The 12,859-nt window shown below is 45.2% G+C and overlaps 1 protein-coding gene and 1 long non-coding RNA gene across 4 annotated transcripts in view; both read left to right on the forward strand.

The window, feature by feature from the left end:
- The window catches only part of MAMDC2 (MAM domain containing 2), a 126,880-nt gene that overhangs the window by 54,561 nt on the left and 59,460 nt on the right, over positions 1-12,859 (forward strand). For all 3 annotated transcript variants that reach the window (XR_004902207.1, XM_036021737.1, XM_028517784.2), the window contains exons 3-5: positions 1,244-1,515; positions 3,012-3,096; positions 6,282-6,419. Coding sequence is in view for 2 of the 3 variants with exons in the window: in XM_036021737.1 (XP_035877630.1) it covers positions 1,244-1,515; positions 3,012-3,096; positions 6,282-6,419 (495 nt within the window). In the remaining variant the exon portion in view is untranslated. The remainder of the gene's footprint in view (positions 1-1,243; positions 1,516-3,011; positions 3,097-6,281; positions 6,420-12,859) is intronic.
- LOC118499699 lies at positions 6,428-9,018 on the forward strand. The gene is made up of 2 exons (XR_004902208.1): positions 6,428-7,263; positions 7,473-9,018. It is a non-coding gene; the product is annotated as an uncharacterized LOC118499699 (long non-coding RNA).

Raw genomic sequence — 12,859 nt, forward strand, 5'->3', positions numbered from 1 at the left:
GCAACACTTTGGTTCGCATCCCACGCTCAATCCACTGAGCTACGCCAGCCAAGGGTGGAAGACAGAAGTTTTGATGCTGCCATTGAATGTGTAACCTCTGAGCAAGCTTGAGAGTCTGCAGGCCAGAAAGGCAGTGGGCCCTGGGACACACAGGCAGATCGGGTCACTGCTCTGGGAAGCCGATGACCAGAGCTGCACTTGGAAGGCTCGAGTTAGGGTTCTTGGTTCCAATCTTTTTTTTTTCCCCATGGAAATGCTGTTCTACATTCTGGTGTAGCCAGCAGTGTGTGGCTTGTCAGCATTAGGAAGATAGGGGGAGAGAGGACAAGGGAAGGGAAGAGGGATGGAAAGAGAAAAGGGAAAGGTGAAGGGGGAGGAGCAGGAAGGGGGAAAGAAAGGAGAAGGCAGAAGAGGAGATGGGGGAAGCGGAGGGTGGAGGGAGTGAGAAAGGGAAGGAGGGGGTGGAAGAGAAGGAAATGTTGATTGCTCGTCCCTGTCCCCGAGTGCCCACAGCTTTCCAAGCCCCATCCCACATGTTTGGCATGTGCCTCTTATTTAGTTATCAGAACTGGGAGATTTGGTCATGGAGGAGTCTGGGACTCTCATGGAGAGTCTTATTCCTAATAAAAAATTAGGTTACAATGCACTTTTTCTGTCTAGGCCTCAGGATCTGAGGGAACCAAATCAACTCAATCTACTCCAATGATGCACGTTAAATGCAGACTGAATCATTAGGTACGAGGGGAAGCTACGGAGAGAGAAGGTTGAGTTTACTCCAGTCTCGGGTATTTCCCTTGCTCATGATGTTCCTCCAGATTCTGAAGCCTCATAGCCGGGGCTCGAACACTCACATGGCTGTGGGGACCAGCTCAGCACATGCTGAACAAAGTGTGCTGATTGGGCTTGGCATAACTTAACAACAGGAAAAGGCACTTGGCTTCAGTGTCAGGAGGTAATGGGGAGTAGTAGGAATTATCACAAAACGGAGACTACATACCACCTCTGATGAGGTGGCACTACTCAGCACTAGCATGTTGCTGTCATGTGTCATGCATAAGTGGCCTCAGCGTTGCTGGACCTTCTAAGTTTTCACAAGGCAGAGATCCAATGATCAGGCAACACTCAGGGGGCTAACAGAATGCACCTGCACATTGCATCCATCCTCAGATTCACTCCACGGTTATGTAGTTGCCTGAGCCGCCAATAGAAGCTTGACCTCTTCCCTGTGCTCCTCTCTTTCCAGGCCATTACATTTATGTGGACACCTCCTTTGCCAAGCAGGGAGAGAAAGCCCTGCTGCTAAGTTCTGACCTACAGGCTGAGGAATGGAGCTGCCTCCGACTGGTCTACCAGATAACCATGTCTTCAGGGTCACTGTCACACCCCAGTCGGCTGAACCTCTACCTGAGATTTGAAGATGAAAGCTTCGACCGCTTGCTTTGGTCCACTGATGAACCTTCGGACAGCTGGCTCATAGCCAGCCTGGATTTGCAAAACAGTTCCAAGAAATTCAAGGCAGGTGGAATTTGGGAGGAAGGTGCAGGGCTTCTTTGAAGCTTTTTGCGATTCTGAGGTCTTCAGAAAACTGCCGCTGTTGAAGTTGATTATCTCCTGTATTAGAGTGTGATGTTTTATAGGAGATGCCTCAGAGAAGAATATCCAACATGGAAATTAATATTTTGTTTATTCCTTAAAAGAGCTTCTTCCCAGATTTCTTTTCTGTCTTTAAATGGGACTTCCGTAGAAATCTAAATGAGGCTTAAACCAACCTCTTCAACAGAAATTTATTTTCTAATGAGCTTTGAAGGAGCATTCTCATATCTTATAATTTTGTTTCATTCTTCTAAGTTGTGTGTGGTATATGCTTGTTATCTTCCTAATGGTTTGTTTGCTACAAATTTTAAAACAAACCATTAACCATAGTAAAAGGAAAAATGAAATATTTGGAAGAGGAAAACTACTTAAAGGACATGCTCTGATTCCTTTCCAAAGATGGAGGTTGTTCCATCAGAACAACTTAAAAAAGAAAGGTAGCAAATGCGAGATGAAATTGAATGCTCATTGAAGTAGGGGAGGAGGAGGGGACTTGATTCAGGTGGCCACAAAGTGTGCCATTTAGTGAGAATATGCCACTGAGGATACAGTGGGGCTTCATGAAAATGTTCTCCATTCTTAATTCCCTTTCCAGTTTCCCATCCCATTCCACTTCTTTAAAAAGAGTTGAAATGCTCTACTCTCCTCTACCCCTGTCTGCTTGGAGCCCCTCTGCATCAGGGTGAGTAGAGGGAAGGAGCACTGAGGGTCTCAGTTCCCTATTTCACAACATCCTCTCAACTGTTTATCATACATATTTGCAACATAGTTGCAAAATATTAAGCTAACATCACCTAAGGAAAAGCAAATACTTTGAGAAACAGGACCAAATGTGGACCATAACAGTGCTTGAAATCAACCACATAAATTGTCATGCTTCTATCTGTGCTTGTATAAAATTTTCAAATTTCTCAGCAATATGTTTAGTAGAAACTACAAGTTCATTGATCAGAGCCTCCTCCATCTCATGCGACGATCTCACATCACTAGTCAGATTACTCTTCCTACCTCCTCCTCCACGGGATTTTTTCCCTCTGAAACCTCTGCCCTCTGATCCTGGCCATTCTCAGAATGGATTTCCCCAGAGGCACAAGCTCTCCTCTCCACCCACAGCCAGGTGGTGTTACCGAAGGCACTGCCGAAGGTGGTGTTTGGCACAAGGTTGGAAGACAGCTGACTCTGAGCTTTGATTGGACATCTTGCTCCTCTCCAAGTTCTGAGTATAATGTACACACATACCCATACACACTGTTTTAATGAACCCTATCATGAAATTTGTATCCAATATCAATTAGCTGAGATAAACAGTCTCGTTTTGCCTTGAATTGCTGAACAGCTCCCAACTAATAGCTGAGATACGGAACCAAGGAAACATGGCATTTTGAAGTCTAACTCCCTTTCCCCCATATGTTGTGCAGATTTTAATAGAAGGTGTGCTGGGACAGGGAAACACAACCAGCATTGCACTCTTTGAAATCAAGATGACAACCGGCTACTGTATTGGTAAGTGGGTTTCACTTTCATTGCATCAGAACGTGAATCTTTTCCTAAAAGCCCTACTTGCCAGAGGGAATTGAACCTATCCTAAAGACAAAGTATTTTAACGAATGCACTGCATTATGCATAGTAGTTGAAATTCTTTGCTAGGTTCACTAGAATGGTGTATTTTGTTTCCCTGCCTTTAGCATAGGAAGGCTCGTTAGAGTTTGCCTGGACTGGCTGGATCAATGAAAGAAATCAGATGCAGCAACTGTAAAACCTGAGTTGCTGTCTTAACCTCAATATATTCTAATACAAATAATTTGCTGTTTGCAGTGAACTAGGCTTTTGTTGCATTTGCCAGAAAAGCAGGCATCGTATGACCTCCTTTCCTCACTTTACTCTGTTGTTCTCTGGCACCTCATTGCTCCTGTCTTTCTAATCACCGTTGTCTCTGAGATTCCACTTGAGCTGGATTGGCTGGGTGCCTCTTATGAGCCAGCTTTTGAGAGGGTGTAAAGAGAAGACATAGTCCATGTCCTGTGGCCGCTCACCTTCTACTTGCGTGCCCCTGAAGCTATTTCTCCATATGGTAAATACTACCGGAGAAGGACAAGCTATGCTGTGGAGGTGCAGGGGTGAGAGAAGAAATTGGAGAGGTCTGAATTCAGGAGATGCATTTGAGCCAGGGTTTCAGGGAGGAGTAGGACTTAGTAAGTCAAGGTGCTGGATAGGAAGACTCCCATGGGGAGAAAGTGCAGGGCCTGTTCGGGGAAAGGCAAGAAACTAAGTAGGGTGTTTGAAGTGAGAATCAGAACTGCTCAGGGTGTTTGTTAGGGAAGAGTCTGGGTCCAGCCGCAGAGCTTGGGTTAATGAATACTGTGGCTGGGAGGCGCTAAAGCCCAGTCTGCAGGGGCGGGGCCTGCAACTATGGTTTTCAGATGATGACTGGCTGCCACATGGAAAATGGAGTCAGAAACAAGGAAAATACATAAGAGATGGGAAAACCCCTAGAAAGTGATTGTGACCTTACAGAGGGGACCTAATGAAGGTCTCAAATTGGGGTTGTAATGGAATAGGGAAAAAGCGATAGATTTGAACATTTTTTCAGCATTGACAGTTAGTACTTAGAGGTTGATTGGCTGTGGAGAGAAGAGTCAAAGGCTATTCTGAATACAAAAGAGCCTTTGCTAATTCCCTGACTCTTACTTCTCTGTTTTGACCTTCCAATGATAATGCTAATGCAAGTAAAGGAAACAGACTAAGAATGTGACCATTTTCTGAAGATACATTGAGTTCAGGCACAAGCTCCCTAACTTGAACCTTTCTATAGCTCCTGTGTGGCAGTCATGGGTTGACATGCAGCCCCCACACAGGACGACTGTTGGACATGCCTGGTGGAGCGCCACCTGCTGGTTCAGTCAACTCACTGAGCACCACAGCCTCTGTTTTATCACCTGTAAGATGGGAATAAAATGCTTCCCTCACAGGATTATTGTGGGGACTAATGAGATAAGTATGAAGTTATTCGTGTGGTGCTGAACAATCAAAAAGTGTTTATTTCCTTTCTTCAAGTCACTTGATGGCTTCTGGTTTGTTTACAAAACCAAAGGAGAGCCAATACTTTTATCTTGTTAAATTTATGGGCACAATCTCAGCTCTTTTTTTTTTTCTGTGCGCTGTCTTTGATTCTCACAGTTTGTTATCTGGAAAATGAGGTTAATAATAGTATCTACCTCATGGGGTTGTTTTGAGGATTAAATAAGTCAATTCCTATAAAGTGCTCAGAGTAGTTCCTGGAACATTGAGGAATATTTTGCTTTTTATTTTACTCTGCGGCTGTCTTCAGTGCTGAGTGTTAAGCATTGGTTAGCAGATGCTGCAGTGGAAAAGTTGCTGGGGAAAATTGTAAAATGTTTCAGAGCTTGCTAATGCAAAAACACATCGATTACTGTATCAGTCAAGGTTCTAGCAGGAAAGTGAAAACAGAGGGTACATTCAACCAGCGTAATTTGAGGTCAGTTCAGCAAGGAACTACAAAGGTGTCAGTGGGTAGAGAAGACTGGCGAGGCGTAGTGTTGTAAGCCAGGACTAGTAACAGTGACGACTCATGCGTGGCTACCTACCACCTTTAGATCTGGAGGGATACCAGAAGCTGGAGGTAGTAGCTATGTGGCAAGAGCTACTTGACAAGGGCTTTGTCCCCAGTAGAGGGACACAGCCCACCCATGGTGACCTGGCAGGCAGGGAGGGCACTAGAGAATAAAACAGTCCCAACTTCATTCTCTTCCCATCTTCCAATGGTTGAATCCAACAGGAAGCCAGGAGACAGGGGAGTCCATGGATGTAATTTACACAGGTCAACCTCTGGGGGACAGAGTGGGGTGAAATAAGGGGGTGGGAGTGGACCTGAAGGGGCCAATGGGAGATGACCAGCACAACCACACTTAATATTTTTCATTGATAATTACGGTAGTCAGTGGAAGCACTGGTTTGTGAGTTTCTTGTTCCTACTAAAGGAGTCTGTTGACTGGGAACAATTTATCCACACAACTATGTCAATGCCACTAAAAAGGGGAGGGGGTTCTCTTTATCTTGTGTCTCATCTCTACTCAGTAGCTGCAGAAGGACCTCAAGCTTAGGATATGCCTGTCTTGCCTATTCTATCTAACTGGGTTCTTGTTTACAAGAAAAGCAGAGGATTTTAGCATTCAGAAAGATGCCTCTCAGCTCTGGGCATTTGAACACCATCAGGAGAGAAGTTGGTGGAAGAATGAACAACCAGGTACAAGAAAAGGTGGACGATAAAATTCCTGGAACTAAGAGCATAGCCCTAAATGGTGCTTTGAAACAGGATGGCTGATAAAAATGGCTGGCTCATACCCAGCCAAGCACGTGACGCTGTGTGGGGAGCTGTCCCCACTTACAACTTTCACACACACAGGAATGCAGGCTAAGGGAGGTAGTGGTCACTGCACGCAAGAGGGCCAGTAAGTGGGAGAACCACCGTCCAGAGAGGCAATGATGAGTCACAGTCTCGATTCATCACTCTCTCTTCTTGACCAATACTGCCCGGGGGTCCTGGTTCCCCTGGGCAAAAGGAGTGAGAAACATGTTTTGAGATCTAAGAGCAAACTCTGCAGTGAGGGCGGATATACCCAGGTGTGACTATACCTCCATGAGGTGTGTTTTTACTTCTCTTCTGCCAGAATGTGACTTTGAAGAAAATCATCTCTGTGGCTTTGTGAACCGCTGGAACCCCAACGTGAACTGGTTTGTCGGAGGAGGAACTAGTCGGAATTCCCACTCCATCCTCCCGCAGGATCACACCTTCAAGAATGAGCTGGGTGAGCTGGGCGCAAATAGAGTCGTTTCCCCAGAGTAACTGCTTCTGCCTCCTCTCCCCGCCCCCTGCATTGACTGAACTGGGCTCTGTCAACAGAGAAGGCAGGAGACAAGAGGGTGAGTAGGGCCCTTCGGGAAACCCCGTGGAAGAGTAGGGAAGCATAAGCCATCTGATAAAGACAAACTGCAGAGGTGAGAGCTATAGCTAAGAGGAGGGCCACCTAGTTAAAGGCCGTTCTTCACCCATGCTTGGTCTTGATATTTTCACATTTCCATTTGTATGCTTTACTTCCTTATCTCTTTGCTGTTTAATACTTCTTATTTCTAAAGACAAGGCTGGAACAATCTTAGGGTACTTTTCACAGAGAATAGATCAAATGATGAGAATATCCTTAAGAACATCCTCAGTGGCCCTGAGGTGAGTGAAGGCCCAGGATGCATCCTGAATGTGGTGTGCAGCAGGGCCCCCTAGTGGCCAGAGGGACTAGTTCTCTTTAGGGAAAATTTGACCTTGAGGAGAAAGCTTCCACAGAAGGGAGACCAGGGCAAGGCAGAACAAGAGAACAAAATAAAGCCCCAGAAACTATTTCTTTAGTTCCATCTAGGATCACTTACATAAGGAGTTTCGATCGAAAAAGACAAACCATTTTCACTTCCTTCTTTTAAAAGTCAGGCACTTTGGGAAATGACGAAAGATGGAGGTTTCCGTGTGTATTTGTATCTTGTCCTTAAAGACCCATAGCCCACCTCCACTGATGGCTGTTGTAGGAACCACACTAGAAACGAGTGTTATGTGTGGAATGACTTATAACCAATAGTGACAGATTAATCCATACATCTGCATGAGTATTTTTTTAAAGATTTTATTTATTTATTTTTAGAGAGGGAAGGGAGGGAGATAGAGAGAGAGAGAGGGAGAGAAACATCAATGTGTGGTTGCTGGGGGCCGTGGCCTGCAACCCAGGCATGTACTCTGGCTGGGAATCGAACCTGCAACACTTTGGTTCGCAGCCCGAGCTCAATCCACTGAGCAATGCCAGCCAGGGCTGCATGAGTATTTTAAAAGACGATTGGGTTCATCAAAACAATAAAACGTCACCACCTCTTGACATCTTTGAATGAATAAAGCAACTAACAATCTCTTGGAGTTTCAAAAAGAAACTTTTTCTTAATTTATGGGAGTAAGCTAATTTTGAGATTTTTTTGGTCATTTTTAGAATCTAGTACCAAGAATACAGCAAATCTTGAAAGACTAATGCATTAAACTTGCAATAACTTGCAATAATGACTTGTTGTCATTTCTCAGAGGTACAAACTTAAGTATGGGGAAGTGTTAAAGAACTTGTCCAGTCACTTCAACATTAGTTGCTAGGTTATATCCTCTGGGTTACCGATGTCATGATATAATGATTATTTATTCAGTGCATCATTTTTCATCCTCATTGAAGATGAGGGTCAGTTGGCTGGGGAGAGCACATTTCTTGGGACAGGCAACAGAGCTGTGGACTAGTGTCAAACCACTTATTTGACTATGTAACTGAATGTAATCCATCCTTTGAAGAATGCATCACCTCTCGTCCTTGCTCACTCTCATTTGTGACCACAGACACTGTCACTATGTTTGTGTCAACAAGGAACAGAGAGGGAGGCGAGGCTGGCTGGGAGTCCTGACGCCAGTGCCCCAGATGCAGGAGTCAGAGCACTGCGTCACTTCGGGCATTAGTACTTTTGTGTCCCCCTTAACTCCTCAGAGTCTTCTTGGGCCCATTTGCCACAGAGAAATTACTTAACTGTTCTTTCTTCACTTGAGGCTACACATCAAAATCTCCAAATTCATCATCCATTGAGATCTATTTTTAAATGTTTTGGGTCCCTCCTGGGTGCTCATAAGTACTCTGCATTTGGCAGTAGAAAAAAGAATAAAGGAGTTCTGAAGGCCCAAAGGGGTAAGAAAAAGAGGACCTGTCTTTTCTGATATCTTAACCAGCAGAAGTTTTACTATTTATATCAGGAGATAGGCATAATGATGTGGCCATCCCTGAGGAGCAATAGGACTTGGTGGTAGGACACTGTCATCCCTGCCATAGACACCTGCCTTTCTCCTCTCCTGCTCCCTTTCTCCATCCCATCTTCCCATCTCCATTTCCTATCTATCTTCTTCTTCCGCTCTCCTAAAATACCGCCCCAAGGCAGGCAGCTTTGCCCACCAGCATTGCTTAGTCCCTTGATGTCAATACCAAGTCCTAATGCAGTTGCAGACTCTGGGCCTGAAAGCAAGAAATCTGTGGAGACCTTTTACCTCCCTCCCAGCAATCCACCGTATTGTATAGTCAGTCCAATCAGAGCCTGAGCACAGGAATGAGGCTTCTTCATTCATCACTCGCTCATCCATTCATTCAACACACACATAATAAGCACTTTTTATATGTCAGACATTCTTGCGTATCCTGGTGATGCAAAAACAGTCATTGACCCCAAAGTGATCACAGGAACAAACTTTTCCAAGTGTTGTCCCTAGAACACCAGTTATTGAGGACAATAATTGTTATAGGAGAGGAGAGGGGCTACATTTGTATGTGGTCAAATAAATGGGGGAACTTTGAACTACAAAAAAATAAACAAATTTCTTTATTTTTAGGACTTCTTAGTGCCTTTAATATAGTTTTATATTTATATATATTATGGCATTTCTCAAATTATTCAAATACCAAAATTCTGTGTAAACATTCACAGTGACACGTGACTAACAGAGGTACAAAATAAATGATATGGGGCCAGAAAAGTGAAAGGCCACCTTGGATTTGGGGTGCCAGGAAGGCTTTGTAGAGGAAGTGATATCAGAACTGAAATTTGCCAGATGAATAAGAAGACAGGTGCAGCATACGCCAAGGTGTGTGGGCGTGAGAGTGGACGGTTTATTAGGGGGTCGGGAGTGCTGAGGATGTCAGGACATGTGATGACGCAGAGTAGACGCTAGACCCGAGGTTATGTTCCTGCTGCTAAAGGTGAGCAGGATGCCTGCCTTCCCCTCCCCGCCTCCAGCTCTCCTCTGCTGCTTCACCCCAGCTTCTCTTTTGGACAGATGTTTTGCCCAAACACTAGCCAAACATCCCTCTCATTCCCACCCCATGCACACACATAGGTGCCTGCACACATGCACACACTCACACTCATTCACACTTCTCACACCTGGGCTCCTCTGTAAAACTTTCCCCTATACAAGACGGGGTTAAAACGATGAGTTCTAAAGATTTTTAAATATTTTATTTGAAAAACAAATAAAATATTTGTTTCTTTGCCCCTATGACTCAAAAGTTTGACCAAGATCACACTTTAAAAAAAGAAAGAAAGAAACACCCTCCAATGTTCTAAATAAGAGAAAGGCTGCCTTTCTTATTGCTTTTGCCTTCCACTGGGTATATTGATTTTCCTTGAGCGCTATCAGTTTGGGTGGCAAAGTAAAGATTAAGTGGTTCAAATATCTGCCCATGGCAGCAGATTTTGCTCTATACAAATTCATCTAATGTTCATTCATATTCTGGAAGCGGTTTTTACTTTTGCTTTGTGGTAAAAACTAGAGACACAAACAGCGAGGGCCAGGGAAACTGTGTGCCTGCTCAGAAAATCTGGCGCCCCTGAGAGGCTGAAGGACGTCTTCCCAGGAGGGCGCTGGCCTTTGTGTTGCAGAGAATAGGACAGTGACGGTAATACCTGAAAAATGAGAGGTAGATATGAATTTTCCTTTATGTGGCTGGGTGTTCGTAACAGCCCCAAACAGTGAGTCAGGTGTTTCAGACGAGCACCTGGTCTCCACATTCTTGTCCGGTGATGAAAACGGCTACAGGATGCACTTAAGAATTGTGGTGGGGCATATTTGGGATATTGGAAGGGTAGGAATATTGTCTGCTATCGCTTACTCAATTCTGATTCATCACATAAGGATTTTTGAATATTTTATGAAGTGAAACAAACATCTTTCAGGAGGTAACCTACTGACAGACCATTACTATTTTCTACCTACCCTAGCAAAAAGAAGATAATTGCTGGAAAAATAATGAGGGAAGTCTATTTCCTTGCTGAAATTTTAAAAATTAAATCTACCCATGGTGCTACTCTACAAGGAGCTGACCAAGGTTTCAAAACCTAAAATCAGGTCAGAGTTATTTTATTCCATTGAAGACCCTGAGATGAAGAGTTATTCTTCCATAACTCAGGACACGCTTCTCGTTTCAGGTCAGATTGAGCTCAAGCGTCACCCTAACAGCGCCTACTCCTTTGCTGTCCGCACTGATCCGTTTGGTTCATTGCCGAAGGGCTGGGTAGGGAGGCAGCTTTATCTATTTTCTCCCCATTGCCTTGGTGCAAGCCCTTCTGGATCGCCTTTCTCTGTCCCTGGATGACCCACCATTTTCCTTTGAAAGGATGAAGTTCATCACCAACGTGCACTTTATCCTTCATCTGACAGTTCCTTTAACTTGTGGAGGTTGCACGAGTAACCACTGTTTCTGTAATTATGAAGGGAAGAAAAAAACAATAAAGGATTAAATTCAGTCAAGTCAAAATTTGAAAATCTCATCCAATTCAAACCTTTCCCCTAGCCAGCGCACAGCAGAGCTGTAGAGAGAGGATTGGTGCTTTATTTCTTCATACTTCTTCCCTCTTCCCTTCCCCCACTTATGGTGCTGCTCCTGGCCCCTCCAGGGTAGGGGGAGGCAGGATGAGGATGGAACAGAAAGGGAATGGGAGCAGACAGAAGGCTTTATGTGACCAGAGCTGTTTAATGTGGAGCTGATGCCCTTGGTACTACAGGAGGCCAAATGCTAGCCATCTCTCTCACGGCCGATGGAGAATCCCACTTCACTAATTCCCAAACAGGGATGATGCGCCCTCTGTGAATCCGCTTTAGCACCTGTAAGTAATGGTACACCCAACCAGCCCCTTTCTGTCGGAGTTACTGCCCTGCATGCTGTCCTTTTGAGAAGAGTCCTTCAAGGCACCCTAGCCCAGCTATCATCTGAGTTGCTCACTTTGGCTAAGGGAAAAATCAGATCTTTGCCCCATCAAACTCTAGAAGGACAGCTCATTGGCAACAAAATCCTTTCTGTCCATTCTGCTCTGCCCCGGGTCCCTCCCACAGCAGTCTTGCCTTTAGATCTATGCAGTCAAGAGTCAGACACCAGCCTTTGGGCCCCACAAACCCCAGTTATCACTCATCAAGTTCTCCCAGTAACTCTCACCACCCTCCTCTGGTGGTCCAAGGCAATCGGAGAACTCAGAATTTCTGCAAGCAAGGGCAGGGCTGTGGTTAGATGGAATTTCCCTTTTCCACCCTGTCTGCAAGTGGTTCCCTTAAGTCTCCTCCCTTGGATCAGGGTAAGAATAGGAACACTCCCTCCTCTTCCCTTGAGAGGGAGGAGCTTGGTCAAAAGGAAACACATGGCAGGTCATGGCAGCTCCTGATAACTTGCTTCAAAGAAACTCTGTCTTCCATCTCTCTGATCCCTCTCTGGGTTGTCCTATTGAATATATACAGGATGGAATATATACAGATGGGCCAAAGCTGGCAGAGCTGGCTCAGCTGCCAGGTCTGCCTCAAGGCAGCATATCCTATGCTGATGGTCTGCACTGCTCTTTGGAAAACGGATGTACTTGTCACCCATGGCTCTTGGTATTGAGCAGGGACTAGGAGAAGTTCCACTTCACATTCATTTAAATTTTAGCCATCCTTGAAAGCTGTATAAAAAGACTAGAATCCGACTCTATTATAGTTAAATTCACCCAAACCCACTGAATGAAAGGTTCATGAAGAAAATGCTTGGGTTTATAGACCAGGGGAGCAGGCATGATAACCTGCCACCTTAGGTTGCTGTCTCCTCACAATGGCAGAGACCACTGGGTCTTTCCAGCTGGCACACGTTTCTGCAGACCAAGCTTTCCCCTTTACCCAGGAGACGGCTTGTCCATACAAGCCTGACACGGATGCGGGCATCACAACCAGGACCCACATGTGGCAACGGGGTGGAATCACAGCTGAGTCAGAGGACGCCTTCGGCCTGGCGGCTGAGCCAAGGGCAATCTTTGTGGAATGCTGGTTAGCCAGACTGAAAATAAAAGTTTAGGAACTTCCCTCAGAGTTCTTTTCCTACTTCAAGGGAAAATGGCAAACTAGCAGGGACCACTCGTTCCCCAGGAGAAGGCGAGCTAACCCAGGGGCTGTTGCAGGAAAGGAGGGAAGTGTGTACATGTGGTCACTGCAGGCGTGATCCAGGGTGGCCTGGGTCCTGGCTGGCATCACCGGGCGTTTTGATCCTTCAACAGAATTGGAAATTGGTGGGGTTTCCACCCCCCCTAGAACTGTAAGCTTATAGTGTACAATCCACACTTAGAGGAAACAGACCAGCTGCAGCTGGATTTTAGAGGAGTGGCAACAAACTTCTTAATT

The sequence above is a fragment of the Phyllostomus discolor genome, chromosome 3 (assembly GCF_004126475.2).
Source record: "Phyllostomus discolor isolate MPI-MPIP mPhyDis1 chromosome 3, mPhyDis1.pri.v3, whole genome shotgun sequence".
NCBI classification, from domain to species: domain Eukaryota; kingdom Metazoa; phylum Chordata; class Mammalia; order Chiroptera; family Phyllostomidae; genus Phyllostomus; species Phyllostomus discolor.